The sequence below is a fragment of the Anopheles coluzzii genome, chromosome 3 (assembly GCF_943734685.1).
Source record: "Anopheles coluzzii chromosome 3, AcolN3, whole genome shotgun sequence".
In the NCBI taxonomy this organism is placed as follows: Eukaryota; Metazoa; Arthropoda; class Insecta; order Diptera; family Culicidae; genus Anopheles; species Anopheles coluzzii.
In genome coordinates, this window is record NC_064671.1 from 80856738 (window position 1) to 80880314 (window position 23577).

Consider the following 23577-nt stretch of genomic DNA (forward strand, 5'->3'; position numbering starts at 1 on the left):
ACAATTTAGCGCAATTGTGCAATTTTACGCTTACTTACGCAAGCGTTTGCAATCAGATTGAAGCAGTCGCAGTCACGCCTTGTGCAGTTGTTAAGGCATCAGAGGGTTAGAGTTATATTTACTTGGAAATATCATTTAACGCTCGCATGGTCAAATGAAGCGCAATAAAATAGCTTAGCATTGCATAGCGTCATCAGTTTTATTTCCCAGCAAACAGAAAAAAAAGCTTGCCAAGGAAAGTGACGGTAAAACACCAGAGTTTTACCGGAGTTGAATGGCGGAACGGAAATATTACGTTCCCATCATGCGCAATATTGGGAAACTAAATAAAAAGGTACATATAATTAGAAACTATCATGGTAAGATTGCACAAATGTATCAATTTCGGTAAACACAGTAATACGACATATATAAGAAGCATTAAGGGTAGTTAGTTCATCTATACAAAGCGCACTAGAGAACATCGATAATGGTTTGATATTGTATTCCCGACCCGTAAAATGGAAACTATAAACGGTAATACACATTTATGTAAACAGTACCAAGTATAAGTACAACAGCAAGCGTTGAGTTGAGTCGGATGCAGCAATTTAAAGAACACATACTTGTTGTGTTTTTGTTTTAAGTATGAAATTGCAAACTATAAAAATTATACGGAGCAAAACAAAAATTGCAAATTTAGGAAAGCATCTCAAAACGAACCACTGGGATTTCGTCATTGTGTTTGCTATATTATATTGAATCTATACATTGAGAAAAGTTATAACAAGAATAGGTACAAAATCGGATTACAAAAAGAGCGTGAAGTTATGTTGAAACGGGCAGGGAATACAATGTAGCGACTAAAGAACAGTGGTACGTATGTTGGGGTCTGCTGCTTGCTATTTTTTTTTCGTCTTTTAAAATCTAGCTTACATATAACAAATACGCATTCATTGGTTCGGTAGTAGCGCAGGCGTATGGAAAAAAAATATATAGATATCTATGATTTATTAACAAACTCCCGTTGTTTTTCCTTGACAAACAAAGCAGTTTTCTTGTGTACATTCTATGTGGTTTGTATCCGTGTTCTGTGAGGATGATGAGTGTCAGGCATGTGTTGTTTTTTTTTGCTGAAGTGAATTTTTATTACATTTATTATACGTTTTGCAGATTCAAAAGCATCATTATAGGAACGTTTTTTTATTTTACGGGTTGCAAGGTATCCAATTTATCATGTTTGTTTTTTGTTTGTTTAAAAATACACGTTTGCAGATGATAGATGAAGGGGCGGCGAAGAGTGATAAACATGCTGCAGATTTAAACATATGACAAAATTCAACCATCACTACCAGAGAGGCTCCCAAAACCCTAGCCAGCCTTACGATCTAAAAAAAAAAATGGCACATGGTAAGCGGTACAGATCTTGAAAGCGTAATGGTTTTTACTAAATAGCAATACAAAAACATCATAAATATGCAAGATATTAAAGGAAATTTAATATTGAGTAAGAAAAGAAAAACGTAACTTAAATTTGATATTTTTGAAACGAAATCTATGTGCATGGAACAGCAAAAGAAGCGAGTTTAAATGGACAAAAAAGTTTTTAAAATATTTTTTTTTCCAAAACAATAGCAAAATGGCAGCAGGTAAATAAGGTAAATACATGAAACAAAAAAATGAAAGTGATAACTACAAAGCAGTCGAAACAAAGATGTTTGTGCAAAAAAAATGTGTGCTGTGGAGATGTAGGCGAACTAAAATCGTACGTCTAATTGCGTAGGCAGACGATGCATTGAACACAGTTGAGCAGTATGATACGGCGATTAAAAAAAAAGAAAAAGTTTCAACCTTTCAGTACATTGAATTACTTGCAATTACACTTAGTTGCACACCATTTTCCCGTGCCCCCCCCCCCCCGGGCCAATCCCTCTCCCATTTTCATTCACGCGCGACTAATGGTACGGTTTTGGCATTTGTTTTGTGTTGTTTAAATGGCATACACAGCAATAGCATTCGGGTAGGCTAAACTAAAGAAAACGTACACTATTTGGGTGGGAGCGCATGTAGTGGGGTTAGTGTTTGTGTAGTTGTAGGCGTACGCGTAAAACAAAATATGTTAAACAGGGAAAGGATTTTCATCGCCAACAGAGGAAAAGGAAAACAATAAAACGGAATTGGCTTACGTTTGAGATGTTTTGTGTTTTTGTCTAGAGAAAAATAAGAGGTGGTCAACATGGGCTTCAAAATGACATTTAGCTTCTATAGATTTTTTTTTTTAAATTTGTTCTGTATGCTTGCTGGCTAAAAATACACAGTTATCATGCAAAAAAGGGTACATAGGTATGCGCGTAAGTTGCTGTTTTAATTAGTAACTATTGAAGTAAATAGTAGAAGAAGTAGTAGCGTGGTAGAAGTGTTGAACAAATTAATTTGAAACATTTCGGATGGTGGTTTGCGCTGTGGCTTCGTCTAGTCACCAACATATAATGATGGCTAGTCGAAAGTCACACAATCATATAGGTGTGGGCAACATTTTGTGAGTGTGTAGTGCAGAGTATACAGGAAAGTAGTAGATGTATCAGTGATAAAAATAGTATCATTAGAAGAGCTAGTTAGGTAAGTATTAGGCAAGAGACTAGGGAAAGGTTGTTTGTAAATATTGTGAGGTTGGTTGTAGTAAAGGAAGTACCGGAGGAAACAGCAATATTAATAACTGTATTGGTAAAAGCAGTCTTTGATGTATAAAATTGAATTGCACAAATAACCATACAAGCATTTTTCAGAAGTGAAATTTCTGGCGTTCATCGAGAGCTCAACACATAGAAGTACAATTAAGGACAAGGATATTTCGAAAAAAATACATACGAAATCTAACTGATACAGCCGTTACTACAAAAAAAAAAATAGCTAGAAGTACAATGTTTCGTTGTTAAACGTTAAATGTTTAAATGTGTTTGGTTTTTTAGTTAAATGCGGAAAAAGGATACCATTTGGTAAAGAACGCCCATTTTTACTGTGTGTCTGAAGCCGGAAAAGCATCGAAAAACGGAAGAAGAAGCGTTTGTCCCCACATTTGTCATAGCGTGTTTTCCTTGAGTTGTTGTTGCATCTATTAGCCACATTGTTTGTTCTGTTTACTTCTATTTCGAGTTTGTTTTTACTACTTTATGTATAATGGTGGCCATTTTTATTTTATTTTAGTTCTATGTCCAGGTTTAGTTACACCCCATGAAACATAAGAAGCGGTTACAGGTTTCCATTCGCTAGCAGTAGCACTAGTGATGGTGAAGGTTTGCTTTTATTATCTGAAGTGCGAGTGTATGTTGTCTTTTTTTTTCAAAAATCATTTTGAAGTGTGTATTGTGTATTAAGGCTCACGAGAGCCCAGATCGCAATATGGTTGCAAACGAGGTAGAGGTTTGAAGGGTGTGTGTGAGAGGGAAATGTCGATATAAGGTTTGTTTAATTTAAGGATAAGACTTCCTACTAAATTACTCCACCAAGTGCACAGGATAATAAAATGCTTATTTGCTGTGTGTGTGTGTATTTTTTTTAATGTTTGACAGCCGACGACAGTGAATGTATTTGTGTGTGTGTAAGAGAAAGATAGAGAGAGAGAGACAGTACGTACGCAGCAACCATTACAGATAATTCACGCAGTTGCAAATTCTTACACGAATAATTATAGAGAGGAAATAAAACACAAAATCAACACACTCGCTGTAATTTTCTCTTAATATGCTGTAGTTTTGTTGTTTTATAAAGTACGAATTATACTCAAATTACACAAACTTGTACTCTAAAGCTAGCGGTAAAAGTAGTACTTTGTCTGGTAATAGTTGACGTAGCGGTTGCTCCAGCAACAGCAGCAGCAGCAGAAGTAGTAGTAGTAGTAGTAGTAGTTGCTGTGGTAGTGATGGTAATTACGATAGAAGTGATTGTAACTGTATCAATAATTCGGTAAATCCTTTGATTGAAAGTGGTCATATTCGCACTTTGAATGGTTTTTTTATTGCATCATTCTCTACAGTAACGATTCCACACTTATAAACACACACACATGAAGAGAGAGAGAGAGGAAAATAGGGTGAGTGAATATGAAGTAGGAATTCGATGCAATATTTTTTTTTATTAGATTATGTTTGACACACGATGTTACTCGATAGGCCATGGGAGCCGGGCGTGCTCTGTAGGAGTGACGCTGGATAAATAAGCAGCACTCTGGTGTGCTTCCTTTATCGTTATTCGCTTCTGGCACAACCGTTGGGTATTTTCATACTGGTGAAACATTCCCGAAGGCGACTATGTTAAAATTGTTAAGTGTTCTCCATCTATGAAAAGAAATCGTACAGTAGTAGCGTGATAACTGTCGATTTGATTGTTATAGTACATTGAAATATAGTGCACTATCTGTAACACAAAATAAACGAAATAACTAACTTAGACACAAGAAAAATGAATCGAACGTGCTAGTGCACGTAACGACGTAACACAAAACAATTAACATGTTTTATAGATCCCTTATCACAAATCAACGAACAAAAGCCATCTTGGTTTGTTCCTTTGTTTGCATATTTTGCGACTAATTGCAGGGAAACTAAGCAAAAACATGAAATCATCCATATCCACATTAAATTAACACCCCCTTTGCCGGAGGAACTCTCACACGAAACGAAACACAAACACAACGAAATACACTAGCGATAATTATTTAGTACATTAGTGCACTTAGAAACCTATGCTATATTTTGTAATAACCAAACCGTCCGAACCGAGAAAAAAGGAACAGAACCGACAGACGTTTCTGAAACGGCAAACGGACGCTGGGTTCAATTGGTATTTTGCTTAGACTTACGCGCTACACACTAGACAAAACTGGGCAAGGGGACTACTACGTTGTCAAAATTGGTAAACATGATTAACAGCGCTGCAGTTCGTTCACTCCCTGCGGTGCTAACAAACCAAAAGGTAAATGAAACTAGTTTGATTATCATTTTCATCTTCTGAACCGCTCGAACCAACCCGATGAAGTAATGAATATCGGTTGTCTTTACGGTTTAAATTTATACTGCTTCCTTGCTTAGTATGATTGTTAGGCTGTATCCGTATCGGTAGAATATGATCTAGCACATTATGGCATAATATTTTGCTATAATAATAATAATTACTGCTAGAAATGTATTTTACGCCACCCCATTGCATACCTTTAGGCGCATTAATGAATGGTGCCTAATGAACGGCAAAAACTCAGTGCACTATTCAAGCGGCAAATCATTGGTGTAGCCCTACTGTTTGACTGCGTATTCGTGATCGATTAACTGTTGCCGTAAAATTCCAATTTGTTTTGTGGCTGTGTGTGTGTGTGTATGTGTGGCAATAATTTTTGGTAGTACTTTAAGGACAAACTTTCGCTTTCATTATCATTATTCCAACGCATTCCAGCAAAACAACCGGCAATGGGGCAAGCTTTAGCGCGAGTGGGAGCGGGGTTGTGCTTTTGTTTTGGGATGGCAAGCAAAACTAGGACAAGCATGCGTTGTGCGCACTGGTGTGTGTGTGTGTAAGGAGGTGTTTCCTCCAATATATACACACGCACACACGAAGCGGCACACAACGCAATTGGTAGCGGCGTGGGTATTTATGTGAAGCTATCACAGTTGTTTCATTATGATCTTAGGATCTTGCACAGATCACGCGACCCGACACGATCGTCCAGTTTTCGTTTTTTTGTTTTCGTTTTTGTTTCGTTCGAGATCACTTTATCTCTACCCCTTCACTATCGCGCGCTTTACGTCGGTATTGGTGTGCACTGATTTGCGCTTTGCTTTTGTGTGCTTTGTCTGTCTGGTTGACGTGGCTCTCCGTTCGGGGCCACTTTTGTTGATAGTGAAAAAGTAAGATGCGCAACTCTCGATCACAGAGGCACTGATTAACTGGTATGTGTGTGTGTGTGAGTGTGCATAGTGTATTGCGTGTCACCATTTGTGGACAAAAGTAGTATTGTTTCCTTATTCATTTATGCATCTTTCCCGTTTCCCCATTGCTTTACCGATCAAACTAGTTTCCACACACTCTCGCACAACACACACAAAAGACACTGCCCTCTAAGAGGGCAAGAAACTTTCTTAAAGATTAATCATGGTGTATGTGTGGGGGTGTATTTCTCTTTAATGATGAATCTGCTACCGGCAAAATGGTACGTCACCGGATTCACCCTCCCTATGGCAATCTGTTTATCTTTATCGAGCAAACCCCGTTTACTCCTTGGTTGTGGAGATTTGTATTATTCTTAATCTCCCTCCGCTTAATCTCCCCTTCCCCGCATACTCATCGCTGCCGCACCTTCACGCAAAGGCTCTATACATGCTGCAGCGCTCCTCCGCCTCCGTCTGCTGAGAGGCCGGCCGTGGTTTGTGTGGTAAAAAAAAAAAACAGCCAACCCAACAGCTTAGGAGGTTTTCATCTTCTTGTACGGGTTCAGCACAACGGCACTGCCGGCGGTCGGTGTAGCGGATACCTGCGGTACCGGCGTCGGGATGGCGGTCAGGTTCGAGGGAATGCCTGCCTGTGCCATCGGGAACTGGTGGTAGCCGCCGGCAGCGGCTGCCGCCACCGAGTACGGTGCGCCCGGGTACATGAAGCCCTGGTTCATGAGCTGCTGCTGGGCGACGGCCGCCGCGTACGGGTTCGACCCGAAGGCGGCTGCCGCGGCCGGCATCTGTGGACGGAGGAACTGCTGGTAGGCGCCGGCCTGAGGCATGATCGGTGGCGGTGGACGGGTCGTCAGCATGGTTTGCTGCGGTGCGGCCGGCGCACTAAGCCGAGCGGCCGCCTGCGGATAGGCCGCCTGCGCGTTGGTCGCGGAAGCGGCCGCAGCGGCTGCAGCCGCCGCTGCGTACTGCTGGCTGCTCGGTTGCGGTAACAGCCCACCCTTGTTCAGCGCGACGCCGGTATAGCCGAGCGCGGTCAGCGGTTTGCCGGTAAGGGCGGACGAGCCGCCGTGCAGCTTCAGGGCGTAGTTTTTGTGCGCCACCTCTTTGGCCATGCTAGCCGCATCGGTGTAGTGTGTGCCGCCGGCCGCCGGATACTGTGCCGCAGCGGCGGCAGCAGCAGCCGCCACCAGCGCGGCATTCTGGTTCTGGGCAGCCTGGACGGCGTGCGCATGCTGAGCCGCCGCCGCTACCTGGGCGGCCTGAAACTGGGCCTGCATCGAGGCGGCGGCCTGATGGTTCGAGCTAGCGACCGCCGAGTACTGCATCAGCGGACTCGTCACCGGCACGGTGACGGCCTGCGTGGACGAGGTGGCCAGCGACTGGGCGAGCGAAACGCTGCCGGCAGTCGAGGCGGCCGAGCTGGTAGCAACGCCACTGCTCGGCGTGAGCAGATCGCCTGCGTGCGGTGTGTCGTCCTTCTCGGCGGCCGCCTCTTTCAGATCGCTCTCGGAGTGGGCCGCCTGCCCATTTGCCGCCAGATGGCTCATCGAGCCGCCGAGCGAAGCCATCGACTGTAGCGACATCGACTTCACGAGCGGTGCGTTTTTGTTGCTCATCTTCGGGCTGTTGTTGTTGAGCAGCCCTGCCACGCTGGTGCTGCTTCCAGCCCATCCCCCACTGCCCGCCCCACCCACGGACGTGACGATGGCATTGTTAGTGCCGCCGGCCCCGCTCGTCGTGTAGTACAGCCCGCCGAGTAACATCGAGGACGGTGCGTAACCGGCACTGCTGCTGGCGGCAATGGCGGCCGCGAGGGCGGCACTGTTGCCGCCGCCGCCGACGCCACCGCCACCCCCACCACTACTACTGTTGCCGCTGGTGCTGCTGCTGCTGCTGCCGCTACTGCTGCTGTTGACCAGACTCGCGAGATTATTAGCGATAGGGTTGGCTGTGGAGGCTGATGGAATATAGGTAGCGGCGCTAGAAGTGGTACTAGGGTACTCACATGACACTGGCACGAACGGCTGCTGTAGTTGCATCAGCTGCTGGTAGGTGGCGCCCGGCTGGTAGACGGGAATGCCGGACTTTTCACCGGCGGATCGCTTGAACGGGACCATACCCGGGAACGCCTGCATGGCGGGTGGCCACAGCGGCACAGCGTGCGAACAAAGAGGAAGAGAAAGAGATGGCAGAAAATGGGTATTAGAAGGAGTTGCGCGCATAAAATTGAACGATACGGAGAAAAAGAGCGACCACTAAAACAAAAACGAGTTGGCACAACATTCTAAACGACTAAATAACGAACATTAGCAAAATGGAATAGATTAGCGTGGTTTTTTGTTTGTACAAAAAGTGGGGGAAGGTATGATATGGAAACGGGTTCGTTTGCACGAGCTCTCTCGGTATTGTAAGTGGATAGTAACATGGAGACAGATAAGTACAAAGAGAAGGATAGGCTAAAGTTTGACAGAGATAGAGAAGGAGAGAAAGATAAGTGCATCAGTGTTAATTTATACGGTCAGAATGAGGAAAAGCATTTTACAAGGGGTTGAGCTACGTGTGAGTAGGTTGTCAGTATTTGACTACACGGGTTACTATTTCTAACGCGAGAGGGCAGCACAGGAAGGAGTGTATAGTAAAAGTGGTTCGTGTACTGGCTAACACATTCAGACGTGTGGTTAGATGAGCTTCGGAGTTTTCTGATTTTGAAGAAAGATGACCGAATAGTATGACGTGTGTACTGTTGACGAAAAATTGCTCCATTTCGTGTTTCGTTTAAACTATAAATTAGAATAAGAAAAAATGCTCCAACACCCGAAACATAGTCCAATTGAAAGACCTCCCCAATCGAAACGTTCCACAGCCAATCGAACGGGGCCCTCAAATTCACCAACCCAAGTTTAGATAGCTAAACTTCTACAGTGTCCACACAAAAAAACCCCGATCGGAGATCACCAAATAATAAAGAAAGAATCGAAAGGATAAATGAAATATGCGACCCGTTAAAACTAACCGTAACCAAAAGCGAACTAGCTACTAAATAGTCCCGCTGATCACACTGTTCATCAGCGTGAATACCGGGGCATTGATTGATAAAAAACTGACGAACAAAAGACTAAGGAAATTACAGCAAAAATATAAATACAATCGTCGGGCTAGACGAAATAAAATACCGAAAGGAAATAAAGTTAAAAATGAAATAAATGGCACAATTACTTACAAAGTTTTCATAGTAAATAGATCCCATCGATTTCATATCCATCTGTAGACGGGGGTTGGTTGGTTGATTTTGTTTGTTTGTGGTTTTTTTTTTATTATTATTTGTTGTTGTAGTAGTTGCAGTTGTTGTAGAAGTAGTTGTTGTTGTTGTTGTGTTGATAGTGCAATGTGAAGGTGCAGACGGAAGTGATGAAGTTAGAGTGAAAGGGGAAAGTGGCGAGTGGGTGAGCGTAGGTTGGGTTTAGAAATGTTCACGTGAAACAGTTAATCAAACAAACACAAAACACAAAATCAAAATGGAACATTTTTATGTTGTAGGACGGGAACGAATATTTGTTAGTGTGTTTGTGAGAGAGAGAGAGAGATTATGTAAGGTGGGGAGGATCGAACAACAGGTATACAATTCATTCATTTCGTACGCGAACAAACACGAAGATGTGACAATAGGAAGATATGAGAGAGAGAGAGAGAGAGAAAGAGAGTGAGAGAGAGAAAGAGAAAGAAGCAAAGAGAAAAATGAAAACATTCATTAGTCCTGGGATGAAAGGTAACACGCACACACATACACGCATACGCAATGGGTGTGTAATATATAGAAATCAACTAAGATAAAATCAAATTACTAAAACAATACTTAAGGTAAGAAAAATGTTGTAATGATCAACGAAACTTGTAACCGCTACAAAACCATAAACATTATTTAAGGTAACTTAAAACGAACTGGTGATACAACGAGGTGATGTGGTAAACAATTGTGTTAGTAACAACACGGGGCGGGGTATTGGTTTGGTTGGGTGCTGCTTGGCGCAAAATACTTCTTGCTTCCTGCCTTACTGTTACTAAAGTTGGTGAGTATTCAGCTATGCGAGAGAGAGAGAGAGAGAGAGCGCGCGCAATAGAGAGAAAGAATAAGAGAGACAGAGAGAGGGAGAAATAGAGAGCGCTTGACTGGGATCGGAGGATTTCCTTCGTGTTGGGTAAACCATTTTTAGTACATATTATGGCTGGTAGTAAGGGCTGGTTTTCCATCCTACACTTGCAGACACAGGTTGGGCACAAAAAACACCTAAGAAATTATATGATCCTTGCTCTAGGTTTCTCTCTTTCGAAGCCGCTGTATCGAAAAAATACAACACACGTTTATACTGCAATAGTGGTAAGTATGGTTAGCAATTGATAAAAGGAATCATAGTAGCGATCAAAGATCGTTCCGGCCGCAATCACAGCGTGCTGCTCTGCTCAAGCAGCACCAGGAACGCTTCCATCATATTTTTATAATATATTCCTAAATATGGAAAAGCAATTTATTTCGTATCGCGTCTTGGAATTACAGCTATATAGTTTTGCTTTTGATTAAGTTCAAGCAATATCAAGCAAAGATTTATTTGTGACAAGCATCGATCGTTTGGAAACGTGACAAATGTCTGGATTTTTGGATACGAACAATTAGTTGTTTCCGGTTCATTGGCAGATGAAATATGTTTTAGCTGAATATTTTCAAGCTGAATAACTTCTATTTGCTTTCTTCTTCTAGTTAAAGTATATACTATATACAAACCAGCACTACAAAATAGCGGATGATCAAACGCAACAAAAGGTGAACAATGAACGTAAAAACGATACGATGGTATCCGTAGCATTGAAAGAAAAGGGGGGAAATAATTCGTCCAAAACCGCCATAATATTTTGTAATTGTCGTGCAAATTTGTCGTGCGAAGGCAAGGCAAGAGAATGCCGTGTCATTCACAACAAAACAGTATCAATTGCTAACAAAAGAGAACAAATATAAACGCTAACAGAACAAAATCAGTGGTTCGCTAAAGGCCGAACGAATGTAAAGATGTGACCGTTGTTTACTGATGGAATGGACCTTAAATCGATAATCGTTATTAATGTCAGCAACAAAAGGGAAAGCATGGTTTAAATTGTTAGTAGAGCACCAACAGCCCGCTCCAAATATTATTAGTTCGTATTGTGGGTGGTTTGATTGTTGTAGTACGTTTGTTAGTGTCAGGATGATAACGGGGGGAAGAGCAGAGATAATTGCCATGGAAAAACAGGGAAGTGGAAGAGTTTGTTTTTAATTAATACATAATATTTTAAAGAAAAAAACCAACTGTCAACTTAAACATTTAACATTAAAGTAAGTAATGAAATTATTAATTAATCAGTTTTGAGAGGGAAGTCCAAATCAAAAATAAATAAAACAACACAACAAAACTAATGTTTTTAGTTACCGGGAATTAATCATGTTTAAGGGATTAGAAAGGAATAAACTCGTAATAAGAACAAACCCCTAAAAGATAATGTTAAATTTTAAAAGGAAACAACAAAAATACACTAAAGGAAAGGAATTACACGAAACTAAGGGGGAGTGGGAGGGAGAGAGAAAAAAATAAAGATGGCAATACCATTTGTATCATGTCACTATCAGCTGCACGCTTTTTGCCAACCTCCAGGGGAGACTGGCCGCCAGACATGGACAGCTGGCTCGTCGAAGTGACAGCCCCGGGCGGTGGCGGTGGTGGTTGGAGGGGACCCATGGTAGCAGCGGCAGCGGCGGCGGCAGCGGCTACAGCGGCCGCAGCAGATACGGGTGCAGTCTAATGATTCGTTAGGTTAGAGAGAGAGAGAGACAGCGTTCGAAAGAGCAGGTGGTGGTGTGTTGTGTACAGTATTTTGTAGGTGTATGTGTGTTGTGAGCATATGTATTGAGGTGGTGTGTGTATGTGCGTTCCGCATAATGCAACCGCGCAGGAGCGTATTTGGGTGGCAAGCGGGTATACATGTTTCAACAAAATGCGTATCGTTAAGCCGTCCAAGTGTGCGTGTATTTCGGTTGTTCGTGTGTGTGGTTTGTACGGTTTTGTCGGGCAGTAGTGAAGTAAGTAGTGCAGGTAGTTTTTGTACAAATTAAGTTAATGTTTGTTTGCAACGTTTCGATTCGTTTGGATTCGTGTACCGGTTCCGAGGTGTGTCCGAGAGTGGTGAAGGGGGTGTATTTTTGAAACAAAGAATAAAAAGAAGAAGAAGCATAACAAGCAATGGTTTAATTAAATATGTTTCTATAAAATTTCGATAATAATAACAAATACAAAACACAACATACAGGAAAGAAAATATCAACAAAATATAAAACACATATCAAAGAAGAGGGTACAATGAAAAGAAAAACGAAAAACGCAAGAAAAACAGAAGAAAAAAAAATAACAACGATGAAATGGATAAAAAGCGCAAACAAACTAGACTAGAAGAAACTAATACAAAGAGGAGAAAGAAACAAAAGACGAAACAATAACACGCAGACGCAGTGAAATGACGAAACAAAATTAACCACTAAATTAATTATTTTCATTTCGATGATGTTTTCTTGTGAAGAAGAAAGCAATTTTGTTTCAACTATTTTCCATGTTTGCGAACCAACAGATGCTGTTACTCGTTAAAAATGTCTAAGAATGTGTAACAATTTCATTGGTTTTGTTTAACGTGCTCGAGTTTATAGCAACGATACTGATGTTCTATATTTTGATTGTACTTATTTTATCATTTTCAATTAAATAATGTATCTCTTTTTAAGATTTAAACTAAATCATTTTGAATACACTCATCTTAGTATAAACTATTAAACGCTTTGCTGGTAGTTTTTTTTGTATTGTATACAATTTCGCAACGTGTGGATGTGGTTTGGTAAGCCTTCACAGTCCGGAGATATCTAGAGTACGACTTATTCACAGTACGCCGATGAATATATGGATATTGCAATGCCGAAATCATGTGAAACAGAAGAACAAAATAGTGCATGCAAAATGAAACATCTTCGTGTAGACTGTGAAAGAAATCAAACGAGCGAGAAAGAGAGCAGACGCAGCACAGAGATAGATACGCAATGGACGGTAAAGGAAGGAAGGCAGATAAAATACTTATTTGTTCAATACTTTCAACTGATGTAAACAGCCAAAATCGAATGAAAGAAAATTGTAAATATTTACAATATTTGTTTTTTTTTTTGCAGTACAGCTGCTCACAACAAACATTCCGAGCGTTTGCGCTTAACGAAAGGGGTTTTATTGCATCCAGCATAATAGCTCGTTATCACTGCATATTAAAGGAACGTAAGAATGAGCGCAATTTTTTATTCTTTTTTGGCTTTCGCTGCTTGCCTTAAAGCGCTAAATAAAATCAATAGATAAGAACGAAAAAAACACTAGTAGTTTGTTACAAAAGTGAAGAATATTACGAATTTATGTTCAACATTTCTTGAGTGGATATTTTAACCACTTTGTATTGGTACACCTCTGCTTTCTTTCTCATTGCCTTAAAGCTACACTATTCGTACACTACAGGAACAGAGGAGGTTTTCTATTCTACTATTAATATAAAGTTGTGAAACATTGTTAGACAAGGTGTCGACTACTGACACGGCACTGTTGTATGGCGAGAGTCACGCTGTGGATGCTACGGGACTACTGTGTTTATAGTTCCTGAGTAGGGGGCGATTGCTTCTGGCTGCCGAAGGACTTCTTCATGGAGCTACCCTAGAGGTGTACGCTTGTTCGAGTTGCTGTGTGGTGTGTTTATGGGAAACGAACGACAACTACACTACTACGCAAAGTAAATACCGAGGGCCCTCTGGACAACTGTTCATGTAGCTTTATGTCTGGAACTTTCTAAGTCTACATTCAGGAAGGTGCCTGTGAAACTATTTCACGAAGGATATCGAACTGGCAAACTGGCGATGGAATGGTAAACATTGGCTTAGGGATCAAACTAGAATGTGTGTTGATGGTGTGTTTGTGTGTGTGTGTGTTTGAGTGAGTGGACGGATTTTATTTTCTCTATTTTAGTAGTGATAGTAGTTGCAGTTGGTGTCACTCTGGAATAACGGGGGGAGGTTTGTGAGAGGAGAAAGAGCAGAAAAAGAAACACACAACACATGTAGAGATAGGTAAGGTATACATGGTTACATAGAGAGAAAGAGAGAGATTGAGAGAGAGAAAGAGAGAGATAGAGAGAGTGATAGAAAGATAGAGACATAAGGTGTAAGTGGAAAAGAAATAGAGAGAACATAAAAGTGGATAGCAAGATGAGTTTTATAACTATAAAAGTAGAAACAAAAAATAACAAACGATAGCATGAATATCAAAATGAAACACATGGAAACTAATAAAGAGCAACATCATATTGCTGATAGAATAACAAAATTGATGTAAAAAGAGGAAAAATAAATGCAACGATTGTGAAGAACTAAAGTGTAAAGCAAGAATGGAAAAGAGAGCAAATAAAAGTGAAAATAAATAAAAACACTCTTTATAGATGTAACAAAAGTACAATGGAAAACATAGCTCGGTAAAATAGTAAAATAAAACTAATCAAACGTGGCAGTGAGGTAAGAGATGGTGAAAAATGACGAAATAAAACAAAACAAACTAAAAAGGAAAGGAACACATCGAAACGAAAACGATCAGAAACGCACACAGAAAAAAAAACACATAAACGAAACAAAAAACTCGAAAAAAGAAAAAGAAAAAAACACAAATCAGAAGTATTTTCTTTTTTTTTGGTTTTGTTGTTTTGTTGGATTAAATAGCCATACCGCGGTTGCGCGTGACTGCGCTGCTTTTATTTGAGCCTGCAGGTGCAAGGGAGGATGGAAGTAGCGACAAGGTTCACGAGCGCATCTACCCTTCACGGCATCCATGCACACCGTGACGGAACCGTCTTCGTGTGTTGTAACGCTCTCCTGCGGATGAGCAAAACGGCATTCGGACTCAGCTCGCTTGCAGGCACCGCGCATGAATTCGCGACATACCTAAAGACATTATCGGCTAATTGATGTTTGTCTTCATATTTGTTTGTTGTTGGTTTTTTGTTTTTTAATTGGTAGGTTAGTTTGGAGAGGTTTGATTGCATGTTTTGTTTTTTGGTTGTTGTTTTCAACATTGGATTTGATGGGATAGTAAGTTGAGGAGGAAACGGGTATTGTTTTTTTTTCTAGTAGCTGGAGCAGTTTGCATAAGATGCACTTTTAGTATCGTTTTGTTTGCACAGGAATACATAAAAAAGGGGAGGTGGTGGGGTAAAAACTTAGTCCTAAAGTTATTTTCATTGCTTCACAATAACGTGTTAAGAAAACTGCGAGCAATGCAAAACAACAGAACAATGCAAAATCGTAAAACAAAACAACAGCACAAACCAAGAGTACGTTGTAGTAGTAGTAGTAGTAGTAGGTGGTATTAGGTGAGCATAAAGTAAATATTTTGCAATCATAATGCGGTATATAATCGCTTGCTGTTCACTGTAATGCCATTAAAACAGCGAATTGAAAAAAAAAAACATATAAACAAAACGAACAGCATCAGGCACAAATGCAGAAAAAACAGGGCGAGCAGAGTAGCAGCAGTAGCAGCAATTGTGTTAGCAAACAAAAAGCCATATTAAAAAAAGAAAATAGCAAAAATTGATTTGAAAACTGCACTCTTTATGTTGCGTGTACTCACGCGCACGTTTGCAGCATCCCCAGCAAAGGATGCGAGAAACGTACAAGAGTCCAATTGGGGTAGAATTTGAAGAAAAGAATTCAAAATAGGCAGCCGAGTGTTGGAAAAATTGAGAAACAAAAACAAAAAAAAAAAAACAAAACAATGCACATTGATCTCATATGGCGAGCGTTAGCATTAACTGTATGGTGGTGTTGCTTCAAAGCGAATCATAAGGTGGCATCGAACATTGTAAATAGAAACTCATACAGAAAGGAGACTCAAAACAAGAGCGATAGAAAAATAGAGGAAATAATTTGACTTGAATATTTTAATGTGTGCCAGGGCGCGTAAAGAAAAAAAAAAACAACTAAACGGTTTATTTGGTTTTTGCGAAATTATACTGAGCAACCAATAAAGAGGATGATTTGTTTCTTGGTGAGAGTAAACTTATAGTAGGATATTTTAAAACTGATCAACTTTATAAAGGACTTATTTTTAAGTGAAATTGGCATACACCATTAAAAATTATTTACAGTTTACTAGCAAAACTGTCTTAGTGTATGTCACACTTTGAACCAAATTTATTGTGGTGCATTAAGTATGAAAATAAATAATTAGTTATTTGTTTAACAATTTATTGCAAAAATTGCCGGAATTTAGACTTGTTCGTAGCAAAACGCCTGAATGCATGCAATCGATATTGCATAAGCACAGTTTGTATTACTATTTGGCAAATTTAATCGTTTTTAAGTATCCCATTTTGAGTATTTGAGTAATTTGTTGATCGGAAAAGGTATTCGTTTTTGGTCAGGTTTACAAAGGGATAGAACAAAACAAAAAAAATAATTGAAATTATATCATTCTTGTTTTGCATTTTTCAAAAAGGGGAAATATCGGATGATGTTGTGTTATTTGCAAGCGGAAGGTTACTCAAGTTATCGCTTGGGCTTCGTTGGCCATGTGTGGCGGGACGATTTCCAACGTTTCCGTTTTCCAGCACAGAGAGCAGAGTTATACAACACGCTCGCATTGATGATTATTCATCACAAAGCAGGCAAAACAAGCCGAACGGATCACAGGCTGACACCAGTGAGTAGGACGACGGAAGGGGTAGTACTGAAGTCGTGAACACATTAACGGAGGGAAGTAGAGGGAAGTTTCGTAGTTTCGTAACGGGCGGGTTGCTTTCCTCTGCTTACACCGTGGGCCAGGAGTGGTTGCAGGGCAGCATACTTTTCTTCAGACGAAAAGACAATTGAACCGCAGCACTGGGGAGCATATTCGATTCGGTGCGTCTGTGTGAGTGGGTGATAGTGTTCCAGTGTGTGGAAGTTTGGTTGTGGATTCAGAAAGAGCACACACACACTCACTCGAACACAAACACAGAATGAACATGAATGGGACTGCACGGATGGGTCGACGGGAGAAAGGTACAATCGAAACATGTAAGAGTGTGACAAAGAAATTGTGATATAGAAAGATAGAAAATGAAGTAGACAGTGAGAGAAAGAGAGAGGGAGAGAGAGAGAGAGAGAGAGAAATAGAGGGAAAAGAGACATAGAAAGAGAAAGTGGGAGAAACTTAAATCGGTGTATTGGGAGGAATACGTGAAAGGGTTTGTGTTTGTATGTTGGGGGGAAAAGGTGAAGCCATTTCGATGGCTTCCGAATGACACGCGTGTTTTGTACTGAATGTTTTACCAGCAATATACTAAGTGAGGGAAGAAGGGGTTTACAGCGATTTTCACTAGAAGGATGTTACGTCCTTTTTTTTAGTACACACAGTATAATCAGATGTTGATGGATTGACTAAATCGAGGGTTTTGTTTCAATGTTATTCGATACGGGATAAGGGTAAACAAACCAAAATGAACTTAAACCGTCAATGTCTAAAACTGACAACAAAAAAACAGACCAACTGGTAGCGGTGATGAAACTAATTTCAATAACAGTGTAAAATGCAATAAAATACGAGGTATAGAAAGTGTTTCTAAAGCTAAAGAGAAATCTATCTAAATACATACGCTAATGGAAAGTAAACGAACGTGTGCATTCACTAGTGTTTAAAAGGAGTATATGAAAAAAAAAACCGACAGCTCGAACAGTGATACGAATTTGGACGGCTTTACATCACAGTTTCAGATAATCTCATTCGATCGTTGAGTGTTAGAGCGTTGCGTTATGTTTGCTACGTAATTATCTTACAAACTATTATCTTATTCTGTACACAGCGGCTAGTATGTAAACGCAAAACACCGAACACCTTTGAGTAATAAATAAAAAACTAACTCTATTCTAAAATCGCGTCATTATCGAGATGTGAGCAGTTTGTATCACACAAATACATAGAGAACAAAAACGAGCAACAGCAAAGAGAGAAACGGCGGTTATCATATCGCAAGTGAAACTATCTTCTTTGGTTAATCGGCTAGCTACAACTAAATGCTGCTTGGCTCGGCAATGCTCTGCTGTATTTACTCCGCACGGCACGGGGAAGTGGTTTGGTTTATCGTTTAAACGCTTTATTTTTTAGCTACAGCAGCAATATCGGCCTTTTATGCTACTCTATCTTTAATATTCTATCTATAGCAAGCAAATATTGAACGAAAGCGCTTATGTATCGTATTCAGGGGGTCGCTTTTCTATTGCCTAGCACCTAGCAGCTGATGAACAAACTTCAAACGCGTGGCGTGTGATTTATTGGCATTCAATCAGAGTGAATGTGGTCGAAGCTATTTATAGTCCATTAAAAGCGGTTCGCTGAACTGCAGCCAGGCAGCTTTTTTTCAAAAACCACAGCTACCGGGTGGTGCTGCAAGGTACAGCAGCTTTTTTCTGTGCATCGCCTGCAAGCTACAGCCATTCAGGCGTTGCAGCGGCTGAGGTATCATGCAACTTAGCAGGCCCGTAATATTGATGTATCGCTGCGGTACTTTATAATTAATTACTGGCTAGGATGTGTAAGCTGTTTCTAGTATCGTGTTTAATTACCAATAAAATCAACGGCCAAGAAATCAGGGATCAATGACTGATGGCATGAATAAACTATCGAACGCAACCATCTGACACTGATGGAGGCGCCCGGTGGTTCAAGTAAAATAACACTAAATTGAACGAAATAAGTACAACTTCTTATTGTTTTCTGTTCTAAACAATTGATTGTACAATGTTTTGAAAAAAACCCTGTAATTATATAGTAAAAGAAGCGTCAATCAGTAAAATTTCCGGCAGTTAACAATGCGAGTAAAATTATTCCAATAGGTTAATGGAGAAGCCTGGTGCTTCATGAAAAGTGATCCCAGTTTAGCGCTAAGCCTCGCCATGATCCAGCCTCGGTACGCACGCCGTAATTTAAACTGACCATTGAAACATGCCGCTTGCGTTGCAGTGAACCCTCCCATCGCACACTGCCCCCAAGCGCACCCCAAAACTGCACAAACGGCAGCCGGGAGACCGAGACCCGCATGCTGAATTGGCATGTGCTGTGCGGCGCCAAATCGATTGTAGGTCAGATCGAGCCGTCGCTGCACATTTCACGGCTGACCGGGCAAACAAATGTCCCTCGTCCGTTCCGGCACGTTCCGGGACGGTGCAGTTTGCCGCCTGCATCCGACATGCACACACGCAGACACACAAACACACATAGACACACGTTCACCCACATGCTGCTGGGGGAGCTTTTTCACGCTTGCCGGCGTCGATTTGTCACATGTTTATTTGTATGCGAAATGAAAATCAGATTATGTTTCGAACCGTACACGCCCGTTCGGTCCATTTCACTAATGGGCTCGTCGCCCGTTGCCCGCACGCGCCCGCCTCGATGCTCTTTTGTTCGGCTGATGTTATGTCACGGAATTCTTTTTTTGTTGTTGCTTTTGTTCGCTTCACGTTTTGCTGCCAAAGGTGATGTACACCACACGGCGGGGTGTACTCGCGCATTCCGGGTGTGACTTTTGGGCAAATTTTGCAACTTCATTGAATCTCGCTTTCACTGTTTGCGCTTTCGCACGGGGCGTTTGGGGGTGTCTATTCTAGTGAGTGATCGTATTTCGGCTGTACCCGCTGTCCAGCCTAATAGATCTCAAATTTAAGCGCTTGAAGTTTTGTTCATTCTACAGCTGCCAGAGTGTTGCTTTCGTTCTAATATTGGCATTGTAGCTTAGGCACGCGTTTGTATAGCCTTTTTTAACTTTTGAGCCCAACTATAAATAATAGAATCGATCCTTTTTTGTGTTCTTCTACAGTACGATTAGTATTTCCTGATTGCTTTTCCGTACGCAATGGGTTATGTGTATTGCAATGTTGCATTTATTTGTTATTGTTGAGCAGTAAATGAATTAAACGTTTGACAACCGTGCGCAGAAGCGTAGAGAAGAAGAAAGATGCAGCAAGACAAGACATTGAGTTGAGTTGAGATATGGATAAATATATGCGTATAAATTGTATTAATATTTATAAGTGTGAATATCGAGTATCGAATAAACCTTTCATAATCGAACAAAGGTGAAAACGAATGGAACATCCAATTAGAGAACAAAAACACATTCCGAAGTTTTTGGGCACGAAAGTGGACAACGGAAAGAAAAAGATGTACAAAACAAAATTATATACTGACAAAGGAAAACAAAAAAATAAAAACATCAATCTGGTTCATTAAATTAGTTGTGTTAAACACATTATTTACAGCAAGTTGGTTGAACAAATCATGGATTTATAACACGCACGTTGGTAAAAATGAACAATTGTCTATTCAAATCACACAACGAGTTTTGTTTGTTTTTTGCCCCATATAAAAATGTAACAGTTAGCTCTAATGTGAGTTTGCTTTAAAGTTTATTTTGCTACGTTAAGCACAAAGAAACATAAACAGTAGTAACTGTACAAACATACAGATTATTTCATATCGATTAATTTCTCCTTCCTTTTGTACGTTTTATATTTATCTCCTCCCGTTAAACAGGCAACGAGCTTTGTTGGCAGTGTTTTACTGGGACAGATCACTTGCGTTAACAAATACGAGTAGCACAATCAAGGCGAATTTGTGTTGCCAAATTTGGTCTGATTTTTGCTAACATTTCTTTAGCGCTTGCAACTGTACACGACGAAACGTAGCGAACGGTACGTGAGTGAACGAGAAGAACGTATAAACAAAAAACAGTACAGTAAAGTAAATTTAGAGTGGGTGCAGTAAGAGTAACGGTTACCAAGAAAAATGGGCAGTAAATAATGTATCTATCTATGCGACAATAAAACGGGAGGTTTTATTTTCTTGGAGCGGAAACATGGGATGCACTAGATCTTACAGCTAAATGAGTTGCCCCCGCTAGTGGTCGGGAACGACAGTGAACAGTTAGGCAAACTAACAACGGGAGGGATTTGGTTTGTTGTTGAGCGGGGACGTATCAGTAAAGGTTTTGTTCACATACAACTCAAAAAAACACTATCTAGACAGGGTGTGTGAGATATGGCCGGAAGCGAAGGACAGTTTGGAGGGGGGGATTGGATTTAATCGGGAATGTGGGAAGGGAAAGGGAGAATTTTGGGTGTTTTTTTTTTGGTTCATTTGTTGTAATTTTCTAGACTAGGTGGTTTATTCTATTGGCCCGGCTTCGTAGGGAAGCCGCACCCGGGCGAACGCAGCTATTATAGGGAAGTAGGTTCTAGTGGGGGGGAAGGGGGGTGGGGTATTTTTGTTAACAAGAATCCAGCGACCAGTGGAACACTGGGCACACTTACCTCGAGCCTGTCGGAGCGTGGAATTTTCTGTTGCGTCGAGACGACGGCCTGCTGCACTACCGGGCCCAGCTGGGACACGCTGGACGGGTCGGAGACGGGACCGAGCAGGGTCGGTACCAGGTGGCCGGGCTGAAAGTATGGACTGTAGGTGCTCGCTGGCATACTAGCCAGGTAGGGATTGGTTGCCTGTGTCAGTTGGGGGGTGAAGTTGTTTTATTATTTTTTTTTTTTAGGAGGAAGGTTATTGCACATTGTTTTACGGGAGAAGGAATAGTGGGAACAGCCGAAACGAGTGTGGGAAAGGGTTGTGAAGAGGAAGAGAGAGAGAGAGAGAGAGAGAGAGAGAGAGAGAGAGAGAAAAAGAAAGAAACAAAAACGAATTAAAGCATTTTTAGTTAGTGTGTAAACCCGCCCAATGTATGGTTTTTGGGATGGTTTCCGGGTGGTTGTGGTGATGGTTTTGGGGAGAGGGGGAAGGGAATGGCAAATCAGTGAGCTGCTCCGTGCTCGCTGTGAGGACGTTATCAGGCAAAGGAGAAAGGAACATCAATTTGCAAAGCCAACGCCCTGCTTAAGCGCTTATTTACGCATTGTTTGGCGGAAGAATACGGGAATAGGGGTTCGGTGGCGTAAAAAAGGTAAAGAGGCAGGAGGGTTAGAGAGGCAAACACGAGTGTATGTGGATGTACAAGCGCCTGCGTGTGTGTGTGTACTGCGACATTGAGAAAAAAAGGGTAGTAATTTTCCTTAGTGGTACGAGATTTCGCTGTTTGCTACCAGGTGGCGCTGCTATTTGTTTTTGCTTTGTTTTGGTGTTCTATGAAGTATAAGTATATAAAGTCAAAAAACTAAAATTAACTGGGATAAAGTACTATCGAAATTTTACTAAAATAGGAAAGAAACTGTACGAAATAGATAAAACAAGGATACACTAGAATATCCTTCAGAACGGGATTTCAGAAGCGTACTACGCCTATATGCACGCATTTTAAATGAAAGTGAAAAGGTTTTTTATTTCTGGATTCATATTCAATGTGTCTAATTTTTGCGATTACAAAGTCTGGATCAGATCTATTGTAAATGTTAAACAAACAAATATATCGCAGCTTTCTTTAGGTTTAGCCGGATTATATTTGTTTTTGAGGAAGTAGGAAGCGATGCATACGTCCATGAACACCAAACAAAATAAAAACTTTAAACTATTGTTCGTCAACTAACGTTACTATACCTTCACGCGCTATAGACTCTTAAAATAAGACACACACACACATACACACACCGGTAAGCAAACAGCGCAAAATCTCTATGAAGTAAACCCCTGCTAAATGAGTAACATCTTCTATACAAATAAAAACACTAACAACACCATGGTAGCAAATGAAGGTAACTAGGCTCATGCACCTCATACACACGCAAAGGCCTGGTGGGCTACATCACCGCACACATCGAGAAGCCCAACTATTGCACTTGGTCCCGGGGTACGGTGCCCGGGAACCGATCTAAAGGACAAAGATCTGCAACTGAAAAACTGAACCACCGTCAGGGGGATGGAGATGGCTCCAAGTGAAACGGGTTGATAGGGCCCGTGAGATACAGGTGAGGCAAACGATTTTAGTGAGGATGGAGGGTAAATGGGGAGAGAAATGATGATTGGAATGTCGGAATTCCAACGGTCGCCCGCTCGCTCTGTAGCTCCGACACTACTACCCTGCGTCTAGAAAAAAAAAACATGAATAGCGACAAAATACGCACACACAAAAACACACACACACACACACACAAACATAATGACGGGGGTTCTCAACCTCCGTGTGTACGAAGAGCAGCAGCAGCAGCAGCGGCGGCAGTAGAGTAGCACAGCAGTAGAGAGTAGCGGCAGTATCATAAGCAGCACCCACAAGCAGCAATTGTTCAGGGAAACCCCCTTCAGGCTGTATGAGGTGTTGTTGCTTCGTAATTTGTGGTCTGTGAGTACGTGGGGCTGTACGAACTAAGCACTAAGTCAAACAACGCATTGATCAATGCTCGCAAACGTGGTTCAGGCGAAGCGAAGGAGACAGATAGTGAGTCAGAGCGGTGGTTTGAAGCCAGCCAGTATCGCTCGGTTACTATCGGAATGATAGGGACGCGCGTTCTCAAAACTGTTGAATCTAAATTGGAAGCATGCAGAGTAAGGCAGTTTCGTATACATGTTTGTTTGGTTGGTAAAGGTATGTAATGACTAAACAA

General features: G+C 41.1%; 1 protein-coding gene across 1 annotated transcript in view; it reads right to left on the minus strand.

Moving 5' to 3' along the window:
- Nucleotides 1-6069: 6069 nt before the first annotated feature.
- LOC120954612 (serine-rich adhesin for platelets) overlaps nucleotides 6070-23577 on the minus strand; it is a 348593-nt gene continuing 331085 nt past the window's right edge. The window contains exons 7-11 of the mRNA XM_049608788.1: nucleotides 21349-21534; nucleotides 14728-14943; nucleotides 11546-11737; nucleotides 9136-9177; nucleotides 6070-8044 (exon numbers count right to left, since the gene is read on the minus strand). Coding sequence (XP_049464745.1) covers nucleotides 6431-8044; nucleotides 9136-9177; nucleotides 11546-11737; nucleotides 14728-14943; nucleotides 21349-21534 — 2250 coding nt within the window. The 3' untranslated portion in view covers nucleotides 6070-6430. The remainder of the gene's footprint in view (nucleotides 8045-9135; nucleotides 9178-11545; nucleotides 11738-14727; nucleotides 14944-21348; nucleotides 21535-23577) is intronic.